Genomic DNA, 25,838 nt, shown 5'->3' on the forward strand with positions numbered 1-25,838 from the left:
CCCTGAGGCGACCAAGCCAACGGCGACAGTGAGGAGATGGATTTGGGCAGATTATAATTCTGGGGCAAAAGCTGGAGGATTTGGAGTGAGAAGATGCAGGGCAGCCAACCACGGATGTCCCCAGCGGGGTGACCATGAGCACATCCCGCCTGGGTGTGATGCCGAGCCGGGAGGACCTGCGGATACAGGGGACATCCCAGTCCAAGTGTCCCGCAGAGGGCTTGGCTACCGTGTCCCAGCAGGATGAGCAGGCTCGGGGGTGGGCACGGCAGAGGGGTTGGGGTTTGTCACTTTCTCCATGGGGGGACACACGATGCCCATGTGCAGATGGCCAAGGGGCGGCAGCAGTGCCGAGGGGAGGCAGGGCAGGGCAGCATCACCGAGGGGCGGCACGGCCGAGCGCTGTCAGGGCGCAGACACCGTCCCCACCCAGGGGCCCCGGGCAGGGCAGCAGCTCGCTGCTGGAGGGTTTCCTTCCTCCTGCCCCAGCCCGCGCCTCGCCAGCCACCCCGAGCACGGCTGCAAGCGCTTCTCATGTGACCGCCGGCTTCCTGTGCGCTCCCGGCTCGGTGCCGGTGTCGCGGGACGGACGGGACGCGACGGGGCGGGACGGACGGGCCGCGCTCGCCGCTGCCGTACTCTGAGCCCTCGCCACCGGCCAGGCCATGCTGCGCCGCAAGCCTTCCAACGCCGGCGACAAGGAGCCGGGACACAGGAAGGTGAGTCCTGGCGGCACCCAGGTGCCCTCAGCACCGCAGGTGTCCCGGCGCATCCAGAGCTGTCCGAGCCGGGGCTGCCGTGGGATGCTGAGCAGGAGGGCTGGGGCAGGGCCCCGGGGCTGGCATCGCACGGCAGCTGCCCTGCCATCAGTTCGTCTCTGCTGCCACCAGGCACCGTGGCCTCGCCAGTGCGTGGTCCTGGCCTTGTCCGCCTCCCACTGTGCCTTCCATGCTGTTGGGACGTGTGGCTGGGATGCACAGCCCCCGGGATGCACACGGGTGCCAGCTCAGGTGCCGGGGGACCCCAGAGCTCTGCTGGGGGCGGTTGTGCCCCCCGCCCCGCCATGGCCTCCGCGGGCGTGGGCGGCCGCTGTCATTTCCTGGGGGCCATGGCTGCGGTGGCGGCTGAGCAGCTCTTGCGCAGCAAGGTGCTGCGGTCGGGGCTGCAGCTCCGTCACGAGCGGCAGCGCTTCCTCCGGCGCCCCGCTGCGAGGTGCGAGCCGCAGGAGCGCAGCTGCCTGTGCCACGGCCTCCCGAGAGCCCCCTGCGTGCCACGGCCGTGTGCCACCCTGCGGCTGGAGTCACCAGTGGGGGCCAAAACCGGCTCCTCATCCCCCGCCAGGTCTAGCACCAGCTGGCACGTCAGCTCTTGCCAAGCTTTGCTGGGCTGGCCTCAGCATCAGCAAGTCACCACGGGGAGCAGGGGCAGTGCCTGGTGGCAGGGTCCTGCCCGTGACAGGCACAAATCCTGCCGTGGCAGCTCCTCCGTGCTGCCAAGCTCCGCCAGGAAACCTGGGTGAAGTGAAGTCCCCCTCCCTGCACGGGGCTGGCCCATCCAGAGCCGGGCCAGTCCCAGTGGGCATCCCCTGCCATTGCCCAGTGACAGCCACTCTCACTTCCCCCTCCTGCTCTGCTCCGGGACAGCCCGGCCCCCCTGACTCACACCCCACTGCCAGGCTCGCCGCGGCTCCTCCAGCCCCGGGGCACTTCTATCTCAGAGCTGTTTTATCTCAGCAGTGAAGCCCTGCGAGGTTCAGTGGACCTGGATGTGGGGGATTCAGGGCACTGGGGTGGGAGCAGGGCAAAAGCCAGCATCCCCTCTGCACAGATGCACCTGGAGCTGGCATGAAGCCACAGTGGGTGTGCAGCTGGGTGTGGCTCCGTGAGCCAGCCCTCTGCAAGGAACGGCAAAACCAAGTACTCAGGGGGGCTCGGTGGGGCTGATGAGAAGGAAAATAAAGAGGGAGCAGCACAGGGCCAGGCTGTGCAGGGCTGGGAAAGACCTCTGCCACCACAGGAGCTGGCAGAGCTGCTTGAGAACAGGAATCCTTGGTTGTGGTGGTGTGTGCTCCGAGGGCCTCAAGAGTGCTGGCAGTGGCAGCTGAGCTCACCGTGTCATGTGCGAGCACGCTGGTGCTGCCATCCAGGGATGAGGGACACCTGGGGCCATGTGGCTGTGCTGGCACCAAGGACGTTCCTGGCATGGAGAAACCCTTCCATGTGAGACAGGCACCTTAGGCCATGTAGAAGAAGGCAGGCGGGGGGCACAGGAACGACTAAAAGGAGCAAGGGACAGAGAGGTGTACCAGGACTGAGATCCAAAACAGGCTTTGATGGCTTAGGCACGAGGTGACACCAAGCCAGCTGGTGATGCTGGGGCTGTGCTCTCTGGGCTGTGGGTGACACTCACAGGTGGAAAACATGGATTTGTGATGAATCCTCCAGGATTTCAGTCCTGGAGCTGACCCTGTGGGTAGCAGCAGGGCTGCTCTGGTGCTACCTGCCCTTCAGTGCCTGCCCACCTGTGCTGAGAGGAGATGCAGAGCCCTGTGTGCCCCCACGTCCTGTCCCATGTGCCAGGGTGGCATCATGGCACAGCCCCGAGCTGCTCCCAGCATGGCAGTGCCAGGCTCCACACTAGAGCATCCCTGCCCTGGGAATGCTGTGCCAAGCAGCTGCACAGGCATCAAGAGCTCCACATGCCAGTTCTGGGGGGTTGATGACACATGGCAGCTCCTGGAAGAGAGCAAAAACCTCTTCCCAGCACTGGCATTACCCTGGGATGGGCAGAGCAGCCCAAAGAGCAGAGAGGAGCTGGGGCAGAGAATGCAGGAGGAAACCCATATTCCATCTCCCCCCTCACACCTCTGCCCCTGCTCCCAGCTTTCCCTACAGCGTTCCAGCAGCTTCAAGGATTTCAACAAGTGCAAGGTCAGCTCCCCTGTGTCAAATGAGGAGTTCAACCTGGAGGAGAATGTGAGTTCCCAGCACCCCTTGACACATCCTGCTCCCCTGGGAACAGCCCATTTCAGGGCTGGGATCCCGAAACTCCTGTTCTTACCAGTGGCCTAAGTGTCATGGAGCAGCCCCAGGGTGCCAGCACGGGTGGGATTTGGGATCTCAGTCCCAGTGTGACCCGTGTGAGGCTTGCCCAGGTGATCTGCCCTCACTCTCCATCCCTCTGGCAGATCCCCGAGGACGATGCCAGCGGTGCCAGTGCCGAGGAGGGCACGCGGAGCAGCGGCACCAAGCTGGGCAGGAAGTGGCGGGCGGTCATCTCCCGCACCATGAACCGCAAGATGGGCAGGATGGCTGTGAGAGCGCTGGCCGAGGGCAAGGTGAGCAGGGCCGTGGGGACACGGACAGGTGAGCGGGGGACAGCTCCCCCTCCCTCGGCCTAAGCCCGGTACCCCCAGCAGGGAGAGGCGGAGGCAGAGAGGCCATGCCCGCTGTCCCCAGCCAGCAGCGTGGAAGAGCAGAGCTATGACAAGGTGCCCTTGTCGTACCCGGAGCTGGAGGAGGAGGAGGAGGGACGCCCAGCCCTCGGACGCCAGATGTCCAGCGGTGAGGCCAGCCCCGATGGGACACTCGTCCCACCTCCCCAGGTGGGCATGTCCTGCCTGACCCCTCCTCTCTGCAGGCAGCGACATTCCCAGCCCTAGCGATTCCAGGGACAGCCAGCAGCTGGAGGAGACCGTCCCAGCCTACACCGGCCCCTTCTGCGGCCGGGCCCGCGTCCACACCGACTTCACCCCCAGCCCCTATGACAAGGACTCCCTGAAGCTGCGGGTAAGCCACGGCCACTGTGGCCCTGGGGAGGGAGGGAGGGTGGCTGGGGACCTCCTGAGCTGGGGGTGTTCCCTGGCTGTCCCCAAGCCTGTGCCCCCCACCATCCAATGTCCCTTGGCCTAGAAAGGGGACATCATCAGCATCATCGAGAAGCCACCTGTGGGCACCTGGACCGGGCTGCTCCACAACAGGGTGGGCTCCTTCAAGTTCATCTACGTGGATGTGATCCCTGAGGAGACGGTCCCTGCCCGCAGGAGCCGCAGCTCCGGCCGGAACAAGCGCCTCAAGCCCAAGACCCTCCATGAGCTGCTGGAGCGCATCAACCTGCAGGTGAGGGCCAGGGGCTGCGGGGGACAGCAGCACCCAGCTGTCCAGGGACCCAGCACCCAGCAGCACCCAGGCACCAGCAGTGCGACCAACCCCTCTCCCCTTCACTATCCCCCACCTCGTGGCTCCTTCCACCAAGCCCCCAGGGGCACAGAGGGCACACGTGGGACATTTCTTGGTAGTGTGGGCCAAGTGCCCACCGTGGACCCACTGAGAGGGGAGCTGCAGGCCAGCATTGGGGGCCAGGAGGAGATGGGGGAGCCACCCACGCCCTGCTCACCCCTACCCACACCCCCCACCCAGGAACACACCCCCACCCTCCTGCTGAATGGGTACCAGACCCTGGAGGACTTCAAGGAGCTGCGGGAGACGCACCTGAACGAACTGCACATCACGGACCCCCAGCACCGCGCCAAGCTGCTGACGGCTGCCGAGCTCCTCCTGGACTACGACAGTAAGGGACTCCTCCTGGGGAGGGGTGGGGACCCTGACTGGGCACCCCAGCAGCACCACTGACACCACGGTCCCTTTCGCAGCAGCCAGTGAGCCAGAGGATGGTGACAGCACTGAGGCCCTGCCATCACCCTCAGAGCCCAAAGAGGACATTCCCCGGGACTCCGGCTGCTTCGAGGGATCAGAGACCCTGGATGGCAGCCGGGAGGAGGCCGAGCTGGGGGGTCCTGAGGAGCAGCTGGGGGGTCCTGAGGAGCAGCTGGGGGGTCTCTCCATGGCAGAATCCCCCTGAGCCCGCCAGCACCGCCACTTTCCACTCCGGCCCTAACAGGGGGGCTGGACTGGAGGGGACGGCAGCTGGTGGGGGACAGGGAAGCCCCAGTGGTGGCACCTCAGGGCCTGGCTTGGCCCCTGCACCAGAGCCAGATGCTGGGTGGGCACGAGGTGCCCCAGGACATTTTGCATGGCACTGCCTGGCACCACAGCCCCGAGGCAGGGACTCTGGGCATGCCGGGGCATTGCACTCCCCGCCAAGACACCGCAGGCATTGGCTGCTTTCCCCAGGTTTGCCAGCAGGCTCAGGAAGGGAGCTGGGGCTGGAAGCTGTGTGTGCAGGCAACTGAAGCCTGCCTAGGACACTGTCACTTCTCAGCATGGACACACAGAGACACCCCCCCCCCTCGTCTGCCATGGAGGACAGCAAGATGCAAATAACACAGCTAAGACACCCTGGAAATGTGAGATGGAGAGTCCTGGAAATGCACAGGGAAGAGGGAAGAGGCAGCTGGCTTGGGGCAGCACAGAAACGCAGCGGCTACAGCTCAGCCATTTTCAAACCAATTAAGTTTCCTTCATTGTTTTAAAATTAAAAAAAAATAATAAGAAGAAAAAAAATAAAGAACATCCAGCCCTCACCCAACCCCCTTCCTTCCTTCTGGAGACCCTGACCCGTGCAGGCAGGTCCCGGCAGGCAGAACTCCACACACCTCGTGGAACAGGGAGCAGCAAAGCCAAAATACACAATTTTCTGCACCGAATTGGAGTTTTGGTCAGCAGCGTGTTGGGGCAACTCCCACGGGGTGGGGCACAGAGCCCTGTCCTCGGAGGATGGAAGGGGACGGGGATGGGGCTGGGCTGGCTGGGGGCCGTGGCAGGGCAGCCGGGGCTCCTTCCCAGCCACATTCCAACCGGGAGCAGCTGTGGCAGCTCTGCCCTCCCACCCAGCAGAAGAGGCCCCGCACGGCGGGAGAGGGGGCAGTGCCGGGGCCACGCTCACACCACAGCCCTCACTGCCAGCCAGGACATCACGGACACACAGACGGGACTGGCCCGGCAGGACACCCCCCACAGCCACCACACACCTGCCGGGAGGAACTGAGTGCCCAGCACTGTGACAAGGGACACGGAGCTGCCAGGGCACAGAGGCACAGGGGCTGCAGGGATCCCAGAGGTGTGAGGGTCCTGCCAGTGCAGGACAGGGACTGTGGAGAGGGGGAGCCCTGCCACGGCACAGAGCTCTCCCACCATCCGCCCGGCCTCTCGTCCTCTGTTGAGGACACACAAGCCCAGCTCTGGGCAGCTGCTACAATCCTGGGAAGATCCAAGGCTCCCAAAGCCAGTCTAGGATGGCTGAGAACAGCAGAGCAAGGCAAGGGGGGAACATGGGGATGCAATGACACAACACAGATTGGGGCTGAGGTTGTGCAGAGCTGGGGAGGGCTCAGTGCAGACACCCAGGAACAAATGCAGCCCCAGCACCAGCCAGGAGCCAGTGGCATAGGCACGCAGGCAAACCCTTCCCTGCAGCTGCCCACCTTGGCTGCCTTCTCCCTCCCTCGAAGCCCAGGGTGGTGTGAGCACCAGGGCAGGATGGAAGGAGGGTCCCCTCATAGCTGCTGCCTTGTTACATCACACAGAAAGGAGCACAGGAAGACAGCTACCTACAAACCACTGCCAGCAGAACTCCTTCCCACTTGTTTGGGACCTTGGGGCACCAAAACGTCTCCTGACAAGCCTTGCCACGCCAACCACAAAACAACGCCACGGATTACAGGAAGGAGGGAGGAGGGGAGAGAGGACATTGCTGCCACGATTGCTTTCCCCTTTCTTGGGGATTCCTCAGCAGGAGGGCGCAGGCTGGCCCTGACAGCCTCACCCTGCCAGAGCTGGGCCCGGGCGGAGGGGCAGCCCCAGCCCTGAGCTGGGATGGAGCATCCAGGCCAGCACACAGAGCCAGAGGCCCGGCCCCAGGCAGAGCTGGTGCTGGCTGTGCCCCACAGTGACCGGGGGTGCCACCGCCAAGGCCAGCGCTGCCCGCACCGCGGTGAGTGATGACTAAAGCAAAATGGCCATGGGGAATCAGGTGCCTGCCATCCAGCCCTTCTCCTCTCCTCCACCACTTCCAGCTTTGATTAGACAAAACAACAAAGTTCTCCCTTCCAAGCAGATGCTAGTGCTGCGCTCGCCCAGTGTCCAGGGGGGGCACCGGGAGCTCCCCAGGCGTTCGCTGCTTCTCCTCTGGCATCTCGGTGTCACTCACAGACGGGGCAGGGACCTGGAGAGAGAGCACAGAGTGACCTGCAGGGACACCCCAAGGCAGAGCCCAAGCACACAGGCCCCACCGCTCCGCTGCCACCTCCAGCTCCACCAGCAGCAGGCTCAGGTGGGCTTGGGAAAATGAGAAACCAAAATCAGGGGCCACCCAACAGGCAACATAGCAGCTTCAGGAAGAACTGGAGCACTGGACTGCTCCAGCAGAAGGTGTCTTGGACTGTGTCCACCAGGGAAGGGCAGCTCATGCCCAAGCAGGAGCAAGCCAAGGCATTTCCCACCATGTTAAAATGGAATAATTTAGGTGGGAAGGGCACTCTGGAGGTCTCCTGTCAAACTGTGTCCTTAATGCAGGATAATTTCAAACACACAGCAAACTGCTGGGGGCCACAACAGCTTTCTCCACGGATGGAGATCCCAGGGAGAGCCATGCAGCTCACACGCAGAACCACAACAAGATGTCTGCAACCTCTCAGCCCTCCCCAGCCCCACTGAGCTCCACAGGCAACAGCTCCTGAGTGCTCTCATTGCAGGACTGATCTCCAAAACAGCAGCCAGCTGTGATCTCCTTTTAGGAAATTCAAGGAAACCAAGACACTGGTTTCCAGGGTCAGAGCAAACAAGCTTTTCAGCAGCAGCCTCTCACATGGCCCTCCATGTAGTTTTGTCCTCCCTAAGTCACACTCTCAGCTTTCTTCCACTCTCCCAGAGCCCCCCCAGCTCCCAAGGGGATCACTCACAGCACTGGGGGGAAGAATGCTGCCATCCTGCTGCTTCGTGCCACCCTCCTGGGCCTGCCCAGGGCCCTGAGTGGCCGGGGGCTCCTGCGTGCCGGGTGCCCGCGGGCACGACCCCTCCTGAGCTGTGCTCTCCTCCTGCTGCAGGATGCCCCGTCTGTCCAGGACACTGCAACAACACAGGCACGCCATCAGAGCCCCGCGTCTCCCCACATCCCACCTCTCTTCCCAGCACAAGTGCTGCTGGAAGACAAAGGTCAAGGCCCCTCAGGAGCTCACCTGGGGGGCAGGGGCCCGCACAGCACCTCGCAGCAGTTCTTCACTATGTTGCCGTGGCTGTAGGGATTCTGCACACGGTTCTTCCCAGTCCAGGACCCCTTAATCTGAAATAGTTGGGCACAAACTCAGGTTTACTCCAAGGCCACTCTGCTCCAGCCCCCAGATCCCTGTGTTCTGCTCAGCCTCGACACACTGAGAAACACTGACAGCTCAGAGGAAGAGGAAGAGGAAGGCTCCACTTACGTCTTCGTTGGTTGTCTGATTCAGAGCCACCAGGAAGGTGTGGAACCCAGTTAACCCCACCACCGACCACAGCGTGAAGAAACAGATGAGCACCTCCAGTACAGTGAGAACAGTTAAGGACTGGGAACAACCTGAGAGCAGGCCCAGCCCACCTGTTACTGCCCCCACAAACATCAACTTCTCTTCCTCTCCTAGCCACTGTTTTCTGTTTTATTCTCCTCCCAAAAGCCAAGAAACTGCTCCCCACATTGTCATCCAGGGGAAAATGCTTGGAAAGACTCAGAGTGGCCTAAGCAGCCACTCCACAATGCAGCTCCCACTAACCCCCAGTTGTAGAGAAGTCAAGCCCTTGGGACCATGAAAGGATATGTCCCTGGGGTTTCCTTCAACGTGTTCAGAAACCCAATCTTCAGAGATTCTGCAATACAGAAAGAGAGATTTTTTTCACCTGGAACATCCCACTGAGTCCAGCTCCCTTTCCCACTCCCTATCTCTAGTTTCACACCACCATCTGCAGCCCCACTCCCTCCCTCCCTGCTCTCCGTGCAGACTCACTCAGTGCTACGTAGACGATGTTGAAGGTGAAGATGTAGATGGTGAGGAGGGAGAGCGAGAGGATGAAGAGGTAGAAGTAGCGGTAGTTCCTCTTTCCCACGCAGTTGCCCACCCAAGGACAGTGATGGTCAAAGCGCTCTGGGGAAGCCAAGATGAAAATTAGCCCTGCCCTGGCATGGGCCTGCCCATGTCTAGATCCTTGCCCCTGGGCTCCCACTTCAAAAATCCCCCAGGCTGACAAAAACTGCCAAGTTCAGCCATCTGCTCAGTCAGGACCCCATATCCTGGCCTCCTTTCAGGAGGTCAAAAACTCCAAAATTGTTTTATAATGAGTCATTTTGCACATTAAGAGAGAATTTGACCCGCCATGTATCTTCTCTCCCTGGAGTACAACAGCCATAGCACATGGGTTAGATGAAGGCCTGGGAGTCCCCATGTTCTTACCCTGGAATAATCAGGAGAAGGTTCAAGAAACTGCATAAACACACAAAGACTGGGAATCTGAACAGGAGGAAAGGGGTCCAAAAGGACAGGATTTCTGCCTGGAGCAGTGATGCTGAACATGAGCCAGTTAACATACACAGAAGGAAGACAACAACCAGGGCACCCCAGGGAATGGCACAATCTCTGTGCTGATGAAGGAGCTGCTGTCACCTGAGACACAACTCTCCACTGGAACCCTCCAGTCCTGCAAGGCCAGACTCCAGTGGGATTCAACAATGGGCTGCACATGTACTCAAAGCAGCTGGACTCGGTTATTGCCAAAGTCCTGGCAAAGAGGAAGCACCTGACTCAAGGTTCTGAGCAAACCTCAAGCTCCTCGAGCACAAGACGAGGCAGCCTGGACACTGCACCAGCCCAGAGTTGCCCAGCAGGAGCCTGGGCGCTGTCCCGTCCCTGTGTGCCAAGGTTCTGTGAGAGGAGCAGGGCCAGGCCAGGCCCAGCAGCCTGGACAATGCACCAGAGCTGCCCAGCAGGAGCCTGGGCGCTGGCCTGTCCCTGTGCCAAGGTTCTGTGAGAGGAGCAGGGCCAGGCCAGCAGCACTCACCCACGCAGTTGTCGCAGATGCTGCAGTGCGAGGCGCGGGGCGGCCGGAAGATCTTACACGTGTAGCAGTACTTGAGCTTCACAATCTGATTGTTGATCTGGAAGTTCTTGATGCGCGGGGGCGGGCGCTGACCCTGCGGCACGGTCCCGTTGGTGGCCTCTGCCAGAGAGAACCGGGCACAGGTCGGCCCTGCTGCTACAACATGATGGCCTCAAACAACAACTCGCCTCCCTGCCTTCCCTACCAGTGGGATCGGAGCCCGCTGGCTCCAGAGCCGGAGGCTGCAGCTCTGCTCAGCCTTTCAGAGCCAACCTGGCAGCTTGGAGGCAGGAAAAGGGATGCCAGAGCTTTCATGGGCATGTTGAGAGTGGGCTGGGTGTTATCACCTGCATCCACCAAACCTCCTCCCTCCCTAAAGGATCAAAGGGACCATTCCAGGCTTTCTGCACCCCTTCTCAAAAGCAAACGGAGTTTGTATGTACATGGCTATGGGAGAGAAAGCAGCAGGTGAAACAGCTCCCAGAGAGGGAGGCAGATACATTGTGCTGCTTTCTTGAAACTTGGCCAAGTACGGTGAGCCAGCAGATTGGGGCAATCCTCACTTTTGGAGGTCCAGCCAGGAAGATAAACTCTTGCAGGGACTGTAACCTAGAAATATGCCATAAATAGGGAGGCTTCTCCAGCCCTCACCAGCTTGGCCACTCCACACTCACCAATCTCCATCTCAATGAAGGCTGCCTCATCGGGCAGGGCCCTGGGGATCACGCCAGGGTCGCTGAAGCTCGTCCGCAGCAGCGTGGCCATGGAGAACAGGAAGAGCACTGCTGCAAACACGGGGATGGCCGGGGACAGCTGCACCGCCAGGTAGCGGCACCTGCGGACACGGGGCAGGAGACGATGAGTCACAGTCCCCTCGCCTGGCACAGCCTCAGAGCCCGGGCACGCCGCAGCACTGCTCAGATCTGGAGCAGAGAAGCTGCTCAGTACATCCTTCTGATCCCACCACCACAGGGGGACACTCCTGGGGCAGCTCCAACAACCAGGCACCATCACAGCATCCCCATGTTTTCCACCAGCTAGGCACAGATATTTCCCAACATTTGTTCTGTTTTCAGCTCCCATTTTAAGCAATGCCAGAAACACAACCAGGCAGCCATTACATTCCTGCTGCCACGGGATGGGCCAGACCATTGGGAGAAGCACCCAAGGCCTGGTCAGGGACCCCCTACCTGGAGAGCTGGAAGGCATGGAAGCCTGTGGGGATAGTGGGAATCTCTGGCTAACCCCTAAAGAGCAGGAGCTTCCCATATCACAGAAATTATTGGGATTAAGTAGATCCTGAACTTAGGAATGGATTCCTATGGAAGTGCAACATTCCCATGCAAGAAGACATCTGGCTTCCTTTGGCTTTCCTGAGACAATGGACTAGAACACTCCAAATAAAGCAGAAAGGCTCCTGCTTCAAGACTCCCCCAGCTCAAAAGGGAACAAGGTTTGTTTCCTCTTTAAATACAACAAGGCCCAACGAGGAGTTTATTGTGATGATCCTGTTGACAGAGGATGCAAAGGGAGCATGGGATTCATCTCACCATGGCTGTGCTGCTCCTGGACACTCAGTCATGTCCCCAGAGGTGCTGCAGCCCTCGCCATGTGGGAGGCCTGGGCAGAAGTCACATTTTAGAGACATACTGGGCTGAAAAAAATCCATATTTTACCCTGATTCCTTCAGAAAACCCTACTGATGTTGGGGTGAAGTTCCTATGGAGCTTTGCTATGGTTTAAGGGAAACCCCACCTAAATCCCACCACTTGTGTCATGTCTCACCACTCCTCACACGTATCCCTTCCCCAGCCTCCTGATGCAGCTGGGCACCCAGCCTTTCAGGCACTTGGCTTTCTAGGATCCACCCTTTATCCCTGCTGCTGAGGGATGGATCCAACCCAGACTCCTGCTGTTCCACTGTTACTTTCCATGAGAGCATCAGGCTGCTGTGGTGAGGGGCCAGGGATTATCCTCCTTGGGGGGCTGCCATCCCAAGCAAGGCCATTTCCATGACCTCCACAGCACTGTTTAATTCTGGACAGCATTCCCACCACAGATTCCCCACACACGATGCAGTTTCCAGCTCCAGCTGGCAGCGCCAGGCTCCGCAGGCCCACTGCAGGAACATTTCCTGGGCCACTGCCTGACTCCAGTGCTGTCCCCCACGTGTGGCAGGGACAGAAGGCCTGCACACTGAATTACAGCGCACTTCAGTCACAGCTGCAACACCAGAAGCCCACAGCAACACAAAGGGCCTGGGCCTTAAACCAACATCCTTCACTGCAGACTCTGCTGTTCCCCAAAACAATTCCCTGTGCCCAGCCCTGCCCACAGACGAAGAACCCGAGTGCCGAGCTTATCGTCCTCAGGCAGCCTAAGATAACTTTGCATTCCCTCTGCAAGGGCAAAGTCCAGGGACAGCTGCAAGTCAGTCAGCAAGTAAATAAAAACCTTGGAGCCCATTTGGGGAAGAAATATGGGGTTAGGAAGATGGAACATGGATTTAGGTGCAGGTCAGCCTTTTCTCCCAGGCAATCAGTGACAGGACAAGAGGACACGGCCTCAAGCTGTGCCAGGGGATGTTCAGGTTGGACATCAGGAGAAGGTTCTCCATGGAAAGGGTTGTCAGGCATTGGAACGGGCTGCCAAGGGAGGTGGTGAACTACTCATCCCTGGAGGTGTCCAAGGAACAATTGGATGTGGCACTCAGTGCTCTGGTCTGGTTGACAAGGTGGTCACCAGTGACAGGACTTGATGGTCTTGGGGGTCTTTTCCACCGTAAATGATTCTGAGATTACTCCTTCAAGAGCTGGACACTGCCTGCCCCAACTGGCTGCAGCTTTTGCACAGTTTGCTGTGACAACATGAACATATTGTGGGTTTAAATGTGGATCCATGAGCTGTGTTAAAGCTGAGCCATGGCCCTCCTGCTTCCACACAGGCTTAGCTTAGCTTCCCTTAGCTGGGCTGGCATCTGTGGCAGAGGGAGAGCCAGAGGAGCTCCCACCACGGTGAAACTGCGTTGCCAGGCCCAGCATGGAGCCCAGCATGGAGCCCCCACTGCCTCCCACCCTCCCTGTGCCGATGGGGCCTCGCTCTTCAGGTGACTCCCAGGGAACTCGTCCATGGCAGGGAAAGCAGCCACACAAGGCCCTGACTTGGCACTCAGGTACTCACTAGCACTGGGCTATCTTCAGTCTACGCTTGTCTCTAAGATGATTTCACTGCTCAGGAACAGGCATTTAAAGGTCTTTTGTTTGGGAGAGCTCAGAGCCAACAGAGATGCTCTGTTGGCCTGTGAAGATGCTGCTCCCCCATTCCCAGCACCATTTCTGTGCTCTGGAGCATTTTGTCACTAAAAAGCACACAATAACAGCACTATCACAACTCATCATCACAGTGGGGTGGGCTGAGGCAGGAAAGCTGAACAAAGGGATCATTGGAATGGGGAGCAGGGGAAGAAGCAGCTGGGAGGTGCCATGAGTTATGGTGCTTGGCTGGTTATTCTGCATGCTGAGCAAAGCGCTGGAGGAAGGGAAAAGCCACAGGGACTGCACAGCCACAGCCACAGGGCAGCACATCCCCCAGGCAGGCCCCACCAGGGCTCAGCACAAGCTCCACAGCATCCCTCACCCACATCTCACCTGCAAATCACCTGTTTAACCTTCCTCAGCTACAGCTCAGCCACATCGTGTGCCTGCTCTGGGTGCCAGTGCCTGACCCTCACTTCAGCCTGGCTGTGCTGGGTGCTCACACCAGGGAAGGGATGGTGTCTGGCAGCTGCTGTGTTTGCAGTAAGTGTGGAAGCAATTGCTCCAAAGCCCGGCCTCACCACACCACTGTGTCCAGGCCCTTTCCAGCAGCACCAGGCAAGGCTGGAGCTCTCCCTGGAACCTCTCCCTACCTGCCTGCAGTGACACATCAACTGTCAGCACACACCATCTGTTTCTGACACAACTGAGGCAGGAGACAGGTGTGTTATGCCAATGTCACTGCTCCTTTCTCAGCTAAAATCTCAAATCTCTGCACAGACAAATCACCCCAAAATCCACCCAGGAATGGGGGTGCCACAGAGGATGTGGAGGCCTCAGGGAGGGCAAAGTCATCTCCTGAGAAGGAGCCCACATATGAAAAAAAGGTTAATCCAAACCCCAGGAGTGGCAACTTCCCCTAGAAACATGAACAAAGCAAGCTGAACTCTGGACACCAAAAAGTTCAGTTCTATTGAGAGAAATTACAGTGATTAAAAAGCATGAATTAACTCACAAGTAAGTTTTGATCATGCTTGACACAGATCTAACCAGAGGTAATGCCAGCTCAGAGGCCCCTCTCTGAGTCTTGGGTCTCTGCTTTGGAAATCAAAACTAAAAAATAAAGTCACACAAAAGGCAATGTAGGTGTTTTCAACTCATCAGAAAATAAAGACAATTTCATCTCTACAAAGCTAAAAAAGTAGGGAAAAGAAAGTGGCAAATATGCCTGGGTACTGGAAAATCTAAGAGCCCCTTCCCATGAGGAGCCAGTGTTGCTGGTGCTATCACGCCTCTAACATCTACAGATGTCAAGTTTTGTGCTGAAAAGCCAGAGACAGAAATCTCATTCCCTTCAGCTGAGCGTGGAACTCCAGGCGAGACAGGAACTGCAAAGGGAACTCCCAGCCTGAGAGCAGGCACTGCATCCCATCACCCCAGTTCCTAAAGGCATTTCTCACAAATGCTTTATCTGGTCTCCTCGTGCTGGAACACCTCAAGCAGACAGCAGCTAAGTGCCCAACCACAGGGCTGACGTACCATTAGGAGTCTGAAATCATGCCAGGAGGATGTGAAACTGTGTTTTACGGGACGTGTGATGGAGCAGCCCCAGTTAAGCACGGGTCTCTGGAGCAGCCCCAGGCCGCGGAGCTGCTCCCGTGGTGCTCGGAGGTGCCCTTGGGCCGAGCCCTTCCCGAGAGCCAGCACCGCTCCGTCCCCTGCCTTATCTGCGAGGGAGGAGCCGGATCTCAGGTACAGCTCTGAGCTCTGCCAGCCTCCGGCTCCTGTTCGCTCCTGCCTGGAGAGGTTTCCCCAGTGCCAGAACGCAGCGCTGCGGTTTGGGGATGAGCACAGCATTCCCACCCACAGGCTGAGGCGCTCAGCCCGCTCGCCTGCGGACACCGCGGAGCAGCCGGCAGCACTGGAGAAACTTGGAGGAGAAACCAGCACAGCAGCAGCCCCGCGAGTGCCACCATCGCTCCGGGGCTGGCAAGGAAGGGCTGCGGCTTTTCTGCCGCCGTGGGCGCCGGTCCCCACCGGCCGCAGCTGTAACCGGAGCCAGCGCAGCCCGGAGCGCCGCGATCGAGCCCAGCCCGGCAGGGCGAGCAGCCAGACAGATCCTGGCTCCAGGCACCCCGAGCCGTGCTCAGACAAGGTGTGACTGCGCAAGTGATTCAGCTGAATGGAGCAGGCAGCACGGCACAGGCAGCCCGCAGTGAGGGGCAGCCAGGGAAAGGCTCCTCCGCCCACGCCGGCTGCCGTTCCAAATCCACACACCAACTTTCAGGGGAAACCAGGGATTTCCATGCAAACACTAAAGAATCTGCTAAACACCGAGGCAAACGGACAACACGGTGAAAGATCGAGGCTGAGATCCTCATCCCGAGCTCCCTAAGCATGCAGGGCTCCTGAGCAGCCAAGCTGCTTATCTCAGCCTGATCAGTGAAACAGAGACCTTGGGGAGTGCTTCCAGCTGGGAAGGCAACATTTCATCCCTATCCCAAATTCAAAAATCCCCCAACAAGTTCAAAACAACCCTCTCTCTTCCAGGCAAATAAAGACTAAGGTGTTCTGCACTGAAAGAATCAAACGGGTATTTCGATTTTCCCAAACTTTTCCTTATCTCCTCAGATGATTTAACCAAAATTCAGGGGTGATCCTGTTCCCAGCAGCATTCCCCCCGCAGAGCCCACCCTCCAGGTCTAGGCATGGCCTGGATGTCTCGGTGCAAGCGACTCCTCCACAGGCCTCTGCCTGCCAGAGCAGGGAAAGGGGCTTCTCAAGGAATTTCCAGTCACGTTCCTGACTAACCACAGCCGAGGTCTGGAAAACAGCCCCGGCTCACTCTGCCTTAGCGCAGCCACGGCAGAGCGGGATGTGGTTCACTCTCCTGCTACGGACAGGATCCACAGGGAGCCAGAGCAATTAAACCTCAAATCAGTGTTTCTGGTGCAGCAATAAGTGTTTCTGGAGCAGCAACACTTATTAGTTCTTCCTGTAAGGCAGGAAGGCTCAGCATTTCCATTTTTCAGATGGAAAAAACCCCAAACATTAAACCAAGAGTGGTGTCACTTGGTACTTCAGACTGAGCCAGGGATAATTTGGGCAGGGAACTAGGGAGAGACATGCTGGGCCAGGGAATGTGGAAACAAGTTCCCTGGCTTAGGAACGATGATGAAGAGGACAGCATCTGGGCCAAGGGCTTTTTGGAACTGCAGGAATTGCCAGGGTTTAGCCAGCGAGCAGGTCCTTCCACTCGTTCTTCTTGGCTTTGTGACCTTTTGTATCATCCGACCCTGATTCAGCCCTTCTGCTGCCCCAGAACACAAACATGCCCATGGAGACCGAGGAAGTGAAGTTTTTCAGTTGTTTAGCTGATCCAGGTTCATCCTCTAGCTAGACAACAGAGGTATCCTGTCCCCTCCCACAGCATCAGCCCAGACAAACATAGGCTTCTCCCTTTTTGCTTTTTTTTTTTTTTTTTTATTTTAGGATTAGTCTAAGGCCAGCCCAACTCCCCAGCCCAGCTCCTAGGGAAAGCTGAGGGGAGGGGCAGATCCCTCTTTTTCATCAGGATCAAAGGTTTTGGCTGAAGGTCTTTAGGCTGCCAAGGTGATGTAAGGGGGGTCAGATCCTTCCCAAACACCAGCATGGCTCCGGCTGCAGTGCAGCCTGGGGCTGGGGGTGGGTCAGACTGGCAGGACCCCCAAGCGGACTCCTTGTTAATCCTCCAGCTGGGGTCGCCTCCCTGGTGGGGCTGATGCCGTGGGTAGGGACACCGGCTGTGCCCCAGGGCTGCAGCAGCAGCACCCCTGCACTCCGGCTATCCTGGAGCCAGGAACACTCGGGACAAGGGCCTGCCAAGCCCCAGACAGAAGGTGACCCACGGGGAAGCAGGGCCGGTGTCACCCCCCGGCAGTGCTCCGGCAGGGCCCGTTCCCCTCAGCACCTCCAGGGTCAGTCTGTCTGCTGAGGGTGAGGAAGCAGATCTGGACAGGGACAGATCCGTGCCAGGCTGCGCCGCGCCAGCTCCCCTCCCTCTCCCGAAAGGCCCGGGCACACGGGCCCATCCCCATGCCCGTCCCGTGGGGTCCCCGGGGAACTCACTCGAAGGCGAAGAAGAGGGCGCAGGTGCCGAGGATGAGGAAGAGTGTCAGGTAGAAGATGCCCTTCTGCCGGGCCATCATGATCCGGCCGTCGCAGCAGAAGGTGTTCCTGCCCGGCAGCTTCTCCCATTTCCGAACCACCTTCTTCCTCGCCACCATCACCGACATGGCGGGGCCGTCACTGGGGCGGCAGCGGCCGCCGCGCGTTCGGGCGCTGCTGCTGCTCCTCCGCCGCCCGCGCGCCCAGCATCATCGGGGCCCCGCGGGGCCGAGCTGGGCTGGGCCGGGCCGGCGGCTGCGAGAGAGGGAACGGGGAGAGCGCTCGGTCAGCACCAGGGCGGCGGCGGCACCGGCACGGGGGGCGGCGGCCGCCGTCGCCATGGAAACCCCGCGCCCGGGAGGGGCGCTGCCGCGGGAATCCACCAGGGAGGGGGCGCGGGGCGCGGGGCGCGGCAGGAAGACCCTCGGCTGGGCGGCTCCGCAGCGGGAGGGGACGCGGCAGGGCCAGGCCGCACAGGGCAGGGCAGCCCCGGCTGTGCGGGCGTGCCGGGAGCCGGCGGGGAGAGAGCGGAAAGGAAGGTTAGAGAGGAGACAGGAGAGGACGGCAAGGGAGGGAAGAGGACGGGAGGGGCCCGCGCCGCCGCTCACCAGGTGCCGGTGCCGCTCGGGCCGCGCCGGTCGCTCCCACCGCGCCGGGAGGGGCCGCCACGCCCCGCGCCCGAACGGGGCGGGGCCGCCGCCGCCATTGGTCCCGCCGCGCCCTCCGCCCCGCCCTGCCGCTTCTCGCCTTTCCATTGGGCGCGTGCGCTGTCAGTCCGAGGCAGATCCTCCCACCGCGCCGCTTCTCGCCATTCCATTGGTTACCAGCGCTGTCACTTGCAGCGACTCGTCCCTCCCCGCCGCTTCTCGCCGGCCTATTGGCCGTACTCGCTGCCACTCTGCGTGGTTGGCCCCGCCCCGGTGCGGACAAGGGAGGGCGGGGTGAGGGCGGGGCGCGGCACGTGGTGGGGGCGGGGCCGGGGGCTCCGGTGGGACCGGGCCCGGGCCCGGGCCCGGGGGGTGGTGGGGAGAAGAGGGGGGAAGGAAAGCGCTCCTGTTTGGTTCGGCTTGCCCCCGCCCGGCCCGTCCCGCCCCTCCCGGCGTCTCCCGCCAGACCTCCTGGTGCAGCCCCCGGCGGGGCACGACCGGCGCCGCCCTCCGTTCCTCTTTTTCGTTCTCTCTCACCGGATGCCCACAAGCACAGGGCTTCCGAGCCCCAGCGCCGCGGGGAGCGCACGGGATGCTCCCGCCGTGGGTTCCCCGCCCCTCTCACCCCATCCGCACATCCCCACATTTCGCACAGTAGTTTTCCCACGGTTTTGCACACCCAGACCGTGGGGTTGGGTTCGGGGAGCCCCCTCAGCATCCCACTGCCGGCATCCTGCCACCGGCATCCCATCGATCCGTGGAATCCCACCTCGGGGCATCCCTCCCCTGGCATCCCACCCCCGGCGGCCCCCTCTGGAATCCCACACACAGCGCTCCCGCTGGGCACGTGGCTGCCAGCAAAGGCAGCGCCCGGAGCGTCAAACCCGAGGGGAAATACAGAACTTTTCCCGCGGTTGTTGCTATGGAGACAGGAGCAGACGGGAACCGCTCTTTATCCCTCTCCCTCCTGCCCCGAGCCCCCTGTGCGCCCCGCTCGGGACGGAGGAGAAGAACGACGAAGAGGACGACGAGGACGGATGCTGCGGGCACAGTGACAGACACTGACACCGCTTCGTGGCTGAGAACTCCGTGTATTTGCTCCAACGATCCTTAGGATCCCATCAACCCCAAAAATGCTCCCAGGAGCCGGGTCTGGCCGGGCGGGAGGAACCGTAGGTGCGGCAGCTCCGTCCCCGAGCCCACTGGCGCGTCCCAGGGGAAAACAGCGAATCCTGCAATCCCTGGGGCCGGCGGGACCGACGAGGGTCACGGACGGAGCGAAGACCCTCAGAGGCGCTTTGGCCCGCGGTGGCACCGCCGGCTCCCGCTGCCCGGCAAGCCGGGGGCGTCCCGGGAGCGCCAGAGCCGTCCCGGAGCTCCCGGAGCGCCGCCCGAGGCCGGCACGGCGCTGTCCGTGCCCCGCTTCCTCCCGGGCCCCCTCGGGCCCCTCCGGTTCTCCCACCCCGCCCGCCGGACCCGCTGCCATGGCAACCTGGACGTCATCGGGGCGCGCTTTGCGGCAGGGCGCGAGGGCTCGGGCGCGACACTCGGTGGCGCTTTGCGGCAGTACCGGCGTGCGGGGCCATGGCGGAGGAGGACCCGGCGGCGGCGGCGGCGGGGAGCGGCAGCGAGAGCGAGGAGGGGGTGAGCGGGGCGGGAAAGAGAGCGACGGGCTCTCCGGGCGGCCTCCGCCGCACTCTGCGGGGCTCCCGGCGCTCTTCTGGCCGGGATGGGCGCAGCGGAGGACGGCGTGGCCGGACCGGGTGTATCGGGCCGAGGATGTCGGGCCCGGGGCCCGGCCGGGCGGTGCCGTGGGGGCCCCGAGGAGCACGGAGCGGGCGCTGGGGCCATCACCGCGCTCTGCCAGGCTGGGTGGGTGACCGCGTGTGCTGTGTGGCAGGAGGATGGCGAGCGGCGGCACCGGCAGCTCCTGGAGGCCATCAGCGCCTTGTCCGGACGGAAGCGGTGAGTGGGGGGTACGGGCGCCCCGCGTTTAGGCCCGGGGGCTCCTGCAGCAGCCGCATCCCGGGAGGCTGCACGGGAAGGGGACGCAGGGGGGACGGTTCCCCGCCCCTGCCCTCCGCACCGGCCTCAAACCCTCCAGAGCAGCCGCGAAATACGAGGAACCTTTGGAGTTGTTTTCTGTCTCTCTCTCGCAGGCGGAAGCTGGCGGAGCGCTCGGAGGCGAGCGGGCAGGTGTCTGAGTTCAATGTCACCTGCAAAGGTGAGGCAGGGAGCTGGGCAGGGCTTGGGGAGCTGGGATGGCGCTGCCCACCGAGAGCCATCCCAGATGTGAGGGCTGGGACAGCTCCCTCACCTGGCAGTGCCACACGTGTTTGTAGGTGCTGGGGAAAAGCTGGTCCTGTCGGAGCTGCTGCAGCCCATTCATCCCAAATCCACGCTGGGCAGCGTGAGGAAGGAGCTGGCCAGAGTGAAGCGGAAGGCAGCAGTGGAGCTGCCACTGAGCAAAGAGGAGGCCAAGAGGGTGAGTGCAGGGAGCTAAGGAGGCCCAAGCTGAGTCCCCAGGACCCCTGTGCCCCTCCCTGATGCCAGCATCACCTTTCTCTGCCCATCCTGCTCCCCCCAGGTGGTGAGGGAGGCCGCCTACGTGACCACTTCGAAGGACGTGGGCAAGTGGCAGCAGGTGGTGCTGCAGAACCGGCGCGCGGAGCAGCTGGTGTTCCCCCTGCGGCAGGACATCGCCACCGTCACCCCTCTGGAGAGAGCCACCTCGGCGTGGAAGGTGCCCGCTGCGGGTCACAGCCTGGGTGGCTCTGGGGCAGCAGCTGGGGCAGGTCGATGTCCCCTGGCTGTGCCGGGGGCAGTGGTGGCAGGCCCAGCCCAGCGGTGACACTGGGCAGGTGCCAGCTGAGCTTGGGAAGGTTGGGAGGGCAGTCAGTGTTCGTCTCACAGGTGTGTAAATTCCATCTGGGACAAGCCAGGTGAGAGGGTTTGGAGCCTGCTCTGTCCCTTCTCCTCCTTGTAGCCTCTCAGGGCCAGGCACATGGAAGTATACCTTGGCCACAAGTGCTGAGACAGAGGGACTGGTTTGCCAAATGCATGCCTGGAAACACTCCTTACAAAAGAGGGATGTGTTTGGGTTTGAATGCAAGTTCCTGTTGGGTTGTGCTGCTGGCAGGAGTCCACTGCTATCCCTGGGAGTTGTCAGATGCCCAGGTGAGGGAGGGGCAGCCCCTGCTGAACTCCCAACAAACCTGTCACTCACACTGATCTGCCCAAAAGTCCCTTTCTGTTTTGGAGGGACATGGCATTGTGTGGCCATACTTCTTGTGTGGTGCCCCCTGGTCAGCCCTGCTTGGTTGGGCCATTTTTCTAATGTGGGAGAAATTCTGCCTGCCCTCACCTGGCCATGTGGCTGGGAGAGTGCCCAAGGGCTGTGGTGTGGGACCTGCGAGTGAGGCTGTGACCACTCAGTCCCCCAAGGCAGGGGGACACTTCTCTGGGCCTTCCACAGACCAGCTTGGGGGCAGTGAGAATGGATGGGGACATCCAGGGGAGCACTGGCCCTTGCAGTTCTCCTCATCCTCTTGCCATGTCTACTGTGCCAACAGGCCCGAACTCCACTGGAGCAGGAGATCTTTGGGTTGCTCCACAAGACACAGCAGCCCATCACAGACCCGCTGCTGACACCTGAGGAGATGGCCTCGGTGCAGGCCATGAGCTTGGAGGAGGTGAGGCTTCACCCCGTTGGGGTCTGGCTCTGGGGAGCTCTTCCTTGGCCCCATCCCTCACCCTGTGCTCCCCATGCCTCACCCCGTGCCCCTGGCAGGCCCGGCGCCGGCGGGCAGAGCTGCAGAAGGCGCGGGCAGTGCAGTCCTACTACGAGGCCAAGGCTCGGCGAGCAAAGCGGATCAAGAGCAAGAAGTGAGGCTGTGCCTGAGCTGGGCTGGGCACGCTGGGAGGGCAGGGCAGCCCTGCCTGGCACGCTGGGAGGGCAGGGCAGCCCTGCCTGGCTCTGAGCTGGGCTGGGCACGCTGGGAGGGCAGGCAGCCCTGCCTGGCTCTTGAGCTGGGCTGGGCATGCTGGGAGGGCAGGGCAGCCCTGCCTGGCTCTGAGCTGGGCTGGGCACGCTGGGAGGGCAGGGCAGCCCTGCCTCACCCATGTCCTGCCCAGCTCTGAGCCTCCCTGTGCCGCAGGTACCACCGCGTGCTCAAGAAGAGCCGGAGGCGCCAGGCCCTGAAGGAGTTTGAGCAGCTGCACAAATCGGACCCTGCGGCTGCCTTGGCACGGCTGGAGGAGCTGGAGCAGCTCAGGATGCAGGTGCTGCATTGGCACCTCTGCCTCACCCCCCGGAGGGCCCTGCTCCTTGGGGAGCTCTGTGTGATGCTTCTCTTCCCACAGGAGCGGATGAGCCTTAAGCATCAGAACAAGGGAAAATGGGCCCGATCCAGGGCCATTATGGCTAAGTATGACCTCGAGGTAAGATGGAGCCACAGAATGGTTTGGTGAGAAGGGACCTTAAAGCCCATCCAGTTCCACCTCCCTGCCATGGGAAGGGACACTTTCCACTAGACCAAGTTGCTCTGAGCCCTGGCTAACCTGGCCTTGAACATTTCTGGGGATGGGGCAGCCAGAGCTTCTCTGGGCAATCTCTACCTGGGCTTCCCCACCCTCACAAGATAGAATTTCTTCCCAATATCCTGTCTATCCCTGCCTTCTGTCAGTGTGCAGCCATTCCCCCTTGTCCTGTCCCTCCAAGCCACAGTATAAAGTCTCTCTACCTCTTATAATCCCATTTCTATATTGGAATGCTATGACAGGGTGTTCAGCGTTGCCTGGGGAAGGGGGGTAGGCTGAGGTGGGCAGGGAAGGTTGGGAATGTTTTCTCTGTCCTGTGTTAGAGCCTCTCGGTGCCTCCCAGGCCCGCAAGGCCATGCAGGAGCAGCTGGCCAGGAACAAGGAGCTGATGCAGAAGGTGCGGGTGGAGCCCCCCGAGGAGGAGCTGTGTGAGATGCCCGAGGAGGACACGGACCCCGCGGCCTTGCCCGTGCCCAGCGAGGCTAATCCCTGGATGCTGGGCAAGCCCAGTGGCCTGGCCCCGGAGCCTGAGGCACAGGAGGGTCCAAGAGATGACAGAGTGCCTGGTGCTGTGGAGAACAAGGACGAGATGGAGGAGGAGGAAGAGGAGCTGTCAGAAGAAGAAGCTCTGCTGCAAGACTTTGAGCAGAAGCGACGAGAGCGAGCAGGGAGCCCCAAGGGGCAGGGCAGAGACCATGGTGAGGAGCTCAAGGCCCAGAGCTGGGTGGGCTGGGAGTGCTGGGAGCTGGACAAAGGGAGGGGGATCTGGGGACAGTTTTTGGCTGATTTCACACAGCTGTCCTTACTCTCTGCCCTGTGGAGTGACCATTTCTACCCTCAACATGTAGGTGCTGATGGGACTGAGATTGGTGCTGAGCAGCCCGGGGACAGCGCAGTCCCCCCAGTCTGTGCTGAGGAGCTGGGGGACAGCGCAGTCCCCCCAGTCTGTGCTGAGGAGCTGGGGGACAGCCCAGTCCCCCCAGTCTGTGCTGAGGAGCTGGTGGGCACAGGGCCAGAGCCTCCCCCTCAGGCCCAGGAACAGCTCCTGCTCTCGGAGCAACTGCGCCGTGTGCAGACCATGGAGGATGTGGAGAGTCTGGCTAAGGACGAGCTTGTGGAAGAGCAGGAGAAGCTGGTAGCCCTGAGACCAGGGAAACAAGCACAGCAGCAGGAGGAAGGCAGAGCTGGGGACAGACATACCAAGAAAGCACCAGCTAAGAGGAAGATGATCAGCTTGGAGGCTGTGCTGGATGGGAAGCCCCAGGAGATGGACTGCCCCAGCCTGCCTGTAGTCCTGGAGGAGGAGGTGAGTGGGACGTGCCTCCCCCATGCTCCCCAGCACCCAAAACACCCATCCAGTAATGCCCAAACCTTTAAGTCCCAGTAACCCCAAACCCTCTCCTGGTAACCCTAAACTCCCTTCCAGTAACCCAAACTTCCTTTCAGTAACTCCCAGTAACCCCAAACCAGTTACTCTAAACGTCCTCCCGGTAATTAGAAGACCCAAACTAGTAATTCCCAGTACTCCTAAATCCCCTTATAGTACACCCCAAACCCCCCCCCAGTAATGCCCAGTAACTTGCACTCTCTTCCCACTCTCCCCAGTATGCACAAACCCTCTCCCACTGCTTTCCAATTTGTCCCAGTCTCTCCAAATTCCCCCAGGAACTGTTAAACCCACTGAGTCTTATCCTCGTGCAGGAGGGCGGCATTGAGCAGCGCGGGATGATCACAGAGGCCTTTGCTGGGGATGATGTGGTCGCTGATTTCCGCCGGGAGAAGCGCAAGGCGGAGGAGGCGGGGAAGCCGCAGCCGGTGAACCTGGTGCTGCCAGGCTGGGGCGAGTGGGGCGGCACGGGCCTGAAACCCAGTGCCAGGAAGGTCAAGAGGTGAGTGGGGGAGAGCTCAGGGTTGCGCCCAGCCCCGTGCCAGCCCTGACCCCTGACTTGCCCGCAGGTTCCTGATCAAGCCGCCGCCGGCGCCTCCGCGGAAGGACCAGCACCTGCCCCACGTCATCATGAGCGAGAAGCGCAACATCCACGCGGCAGCGCATCAGGTGGGGCACGCCTGGTCTCCATGAGAGCTCCAGCACCTGGGCAAGCCTGGGGCATTCCTGCGATGCCTTCCCAAAACGTCCACAATCCCTGCCTGTAATCCCTGCCCAAAGCTTAGCCTCCAGCTTAAACAGCTCAGAACTAAAGGAGGAGGGATGTACAGGGCTGCTCCCCTGGTGGCGGTGGTTGTTCCAGCCCTCTTGGGCTCTGCTGGCAGCGGAAAGGGAAGCAGAGTGTGAGTGGGTCCTGGACAAGTGGGAAGCAGTGAGCATTGGGAGCAGCATGGGCTGGAAAACCTGGGCTGGGTGGCTCAGGGCCATTACCCCTGTGGTGTCCCCACAGGTCAGCGAGCTGCCCTTCCCCTTCGAGCGGCACCAGCAGTTTGAGCAGAGCATGCGGACGCCCGTGGGCCCCACGTGGAACACTCAGCGAGCCTTCCAGAAGCTGACAGCCCCTCGAGTCATCACCCGCACCGGCCACATCATCCAGCCCATCTCGGCCGAGGACGTCCCCGACACGGCCCCTGGCAGCGAGGCCAGGCCTGAGGGGGAGGCCATGCCCAGGAGGAAGGCTGGGCCCGGGAAGAAGGCTGTGTTCAGTGGGAAGGCTGTGTCAAAGGGGAAGGCTGTGCCTGGGGAGAAGGCTGTGTCCAGGGGGAAGGCTGTGTCCAGGGGGAAGGCTGTGCCTGGGGAGAAGGCTGTGTCCAGGGGGAAGGCTGTGTCCAGGGGGAAGGTTGTGCCTGGGGAGAAGGCACAGCCTCAGCGCAGCAGAGCACGGTAGCTCTCTGTCTGCAGCCTGGGGGCTCAAACTGGAGTGAGCAGAGGAACCAGGAGCAGCAGCAGCAGCTCCTGGTTCTGTCCAGTTCCTTCTTCTACCTCTTTCTCTGCAATAAAACCCAGGGCTGCCCTTCCTGTGCTGTCTGCATGGATGCCTTGGCTGTGTCCAGGGCTAGGTTGGGCCCTCCATCCTCTCCTTGGGGTCCATGCAGGGTCAGGTGCTTTGGATGAGTTGAGGGTGAGAGCTTGGTCAGGAGCTCATAGTGGGGCACATCTGGGAGCATGGTGAGGGACTGGAATAGCTGCCAACATCCTGTCCTTTGTCTTTTATATCCCCATTTTTGTACCTATATAGATCTTTAAATCTTGGCCAAAGGGGCTTTCTCCCCACCTTGTCATGCTG

The 25,838-nt window shown here is 61.0% G+C and overlaps 3 protein-coding genes across 5 annotated transcripts; 2 read left to right on the top strand and 1 right to left on the bottom strand.

The window, feature by feature from the left end:
• The first annotated feature begins 28 nt into the window (after positions 1-28).
• Positions 29-6,555, top strand: SASH3 (SAM and SH3 domain containing 3). 3 transcript variants are annotated; one of them, XM_074551467.1, is made up of 8 exons: positions 29-719; positions 2,883-2,975; positions 3,188-3,337; positions 3,416-3,563; positions 3,640-3,788; positions 3,912-4,118; positions 4,419-4,569; positions 4,652-6,555. In XM_074551467.1, the coding sequence occupies exons 1-8, from the start codon at positions 666-668 to the stop codon at positions 4,858-4,860; spliced, it is 1,161 nt and encodes a 386-aa protein (XP_074407568.1). In that variant the 5' UTR covers positions 29-665; the 3' UTR covers positions 4,861-6,555. The 3 variants fall into 3 exon arrangements, with proteins under 3 accessions (XP_074407568.1, XP_074407566.1, XP_074407567.1); XM_074551465.1 differs by lacking the exon at positions 29-719 and having other exon boundaries at positions 2,571-2,975; positions 3,419-3,563; XM_074551466.1 differs by lacking the exons at positions 29-719; positions 4,652-6,555 and having other exon boundaries at positions 2,571-2,975; positions 4,419-4,643.
• On the bottom strand, positions 5,395-18,183 carry ZDHHC9 (zDHHC palmitoyltransferase 9). Its single transcript, XM_074551468.1, has 10 exons — positions 18,028-18,183; positions 17,381-17,674; positions 10,694-10,854; positions 9,981-10,139; positions 8,933-9,070; positions 8,747-8,795; positions 8,378-8,480; positions 8,135-8,238; positions 7,859-8,024; positions 5,395-7,122 (listed from the first exon to the last, which is right to left on the bottom strand). The coding sequence occupies exons 2-10, from the start codon at positions 17,545-17,547 to the stop codon at positions 7,018-7,020; spliced, it is 1,152 nt and encodes a 383-aa protein (XP_074407569.1). The 5' UTR covers positions 17,548-17,674; positions 18,028-18,183; the 3' UTR covers positions 5,395-7,017.
• A 765-nt stretch (positions 18,184-18,948) lies between these two features.
• On the top strand, positions 18,949-25,570 carry UTP14A (UTP14A small subunit processome component). The gene is made up of 14 exons (XM_074551454.1): positions 18,949-19,710; positions 19,967-20,031; positions 20,226-20,290; positions 20,409-20,551; positions 20,654-20,809; positions 21,639-21,758; positions 21,857-21,951; positions 22,224-22,347; positions 22,429-22,506; positions 22,949-23,303; positions 23,454-23,911; positions 24,307-24,494; positions 24,562-24,661; positions 25,002-25,570. Exons 1-14 carry the CDS (start codon positions 19,651-19,653, stop codon positions 25,437-25,439), a joined length of 2,445 nt encoding a protein of 814 aa, XP_074407555.1. The 5' UTR covers positions 18,949-19,650; the 3' UTR covers positions 25,440-25,570.
• The last annotated feature ends 268 nt before the right edge of the window (positions 25,571-25,838 follow it).

This window comes from Zonotrichia albicollis, chromosome 14 (genome assembly GCF_047830755.1).
Source record: "Zonotrichia albicollis isolate bZonAlb1 chromosome 14, bZonAlb1.hap1, whole genome shotgun sequence".
NCBI lineage: Eukaryota > Metazoa > Chordata > Aves > Passeriformes > Passerellidae > Zonotrichia > Zonotrichia albicollis.

Excerpts from the sequence above, each read along its gene's own strand:
- SASH3 (XM_074551465.1), top strand. The coding sequence starts at position 2,571 with ATGTGCCAGGGTGGCATCATGGCACAGCCCCGAGCTGCTCCCAGCATG. Across the intron at positions 3,564-3,639 it reads CGGACGCCAGATGTCCAGCG|GCAGCGACATTCCCAGCCCT; the intron begins GTGAGGCCAGCC and ends TCCTCTCTGCAG. Across the intron at positions 4,570-4,651 it reads GCTCCTCCTGGACTACGACA|CAGCCAGTGAGCCAGAGGAT; the intron begins GTAAGGGACTCC and ends TCCCTTTCGCAG.
- ZDHHC9 (XM_074551468.1), bottom strand. The coding sequence starts at position 17,547 with ATGTCGGTGATGGTGGCGAGGAAGAAGGTGGTTCGGAAATGGGAGAAG. Across the intron at positions 10,855-17,380 it reads GCCCTCTTCTTCGCCTTCGA|GTGCCGCTACCTGGCGGTGC; the intron begins GTGAGTTCCCCG and ends CCGTGTCCGCAG. Across the intron at positions 8,025-8,134 it reads TGCGGGCCCCTGCCCCCCAG|TGTCCTGGACAGACGGGGCA; the intron begins GTGAGCTCCTGA and ends GTGTTGTTGCAG.
- UTP14A (XM_074551454.1), top strand. The coding sequence starts at position 19,651 with ATGGCGGAGGAGGACCCGGCGGCGGCGGCGGCGGGGAGCGGCAGCGAG. Across the intron at positions 20,552-20,653 it reads GCAAAGAGGAGGCCAAGAGG|GTGGTGAGGGAGGCCGCCTA; the intron begins GTGAGTGCAGGG and ends TGCTCCCCCCAG. Across the intron at positions 22,348-22,428 it reads TGGAGCAGCTCAGGATGCAG|GAGCGGATGAGCCTTAAGCA; the intron begins GTGCTGCATTGG and ends CTCTTCCCACAG.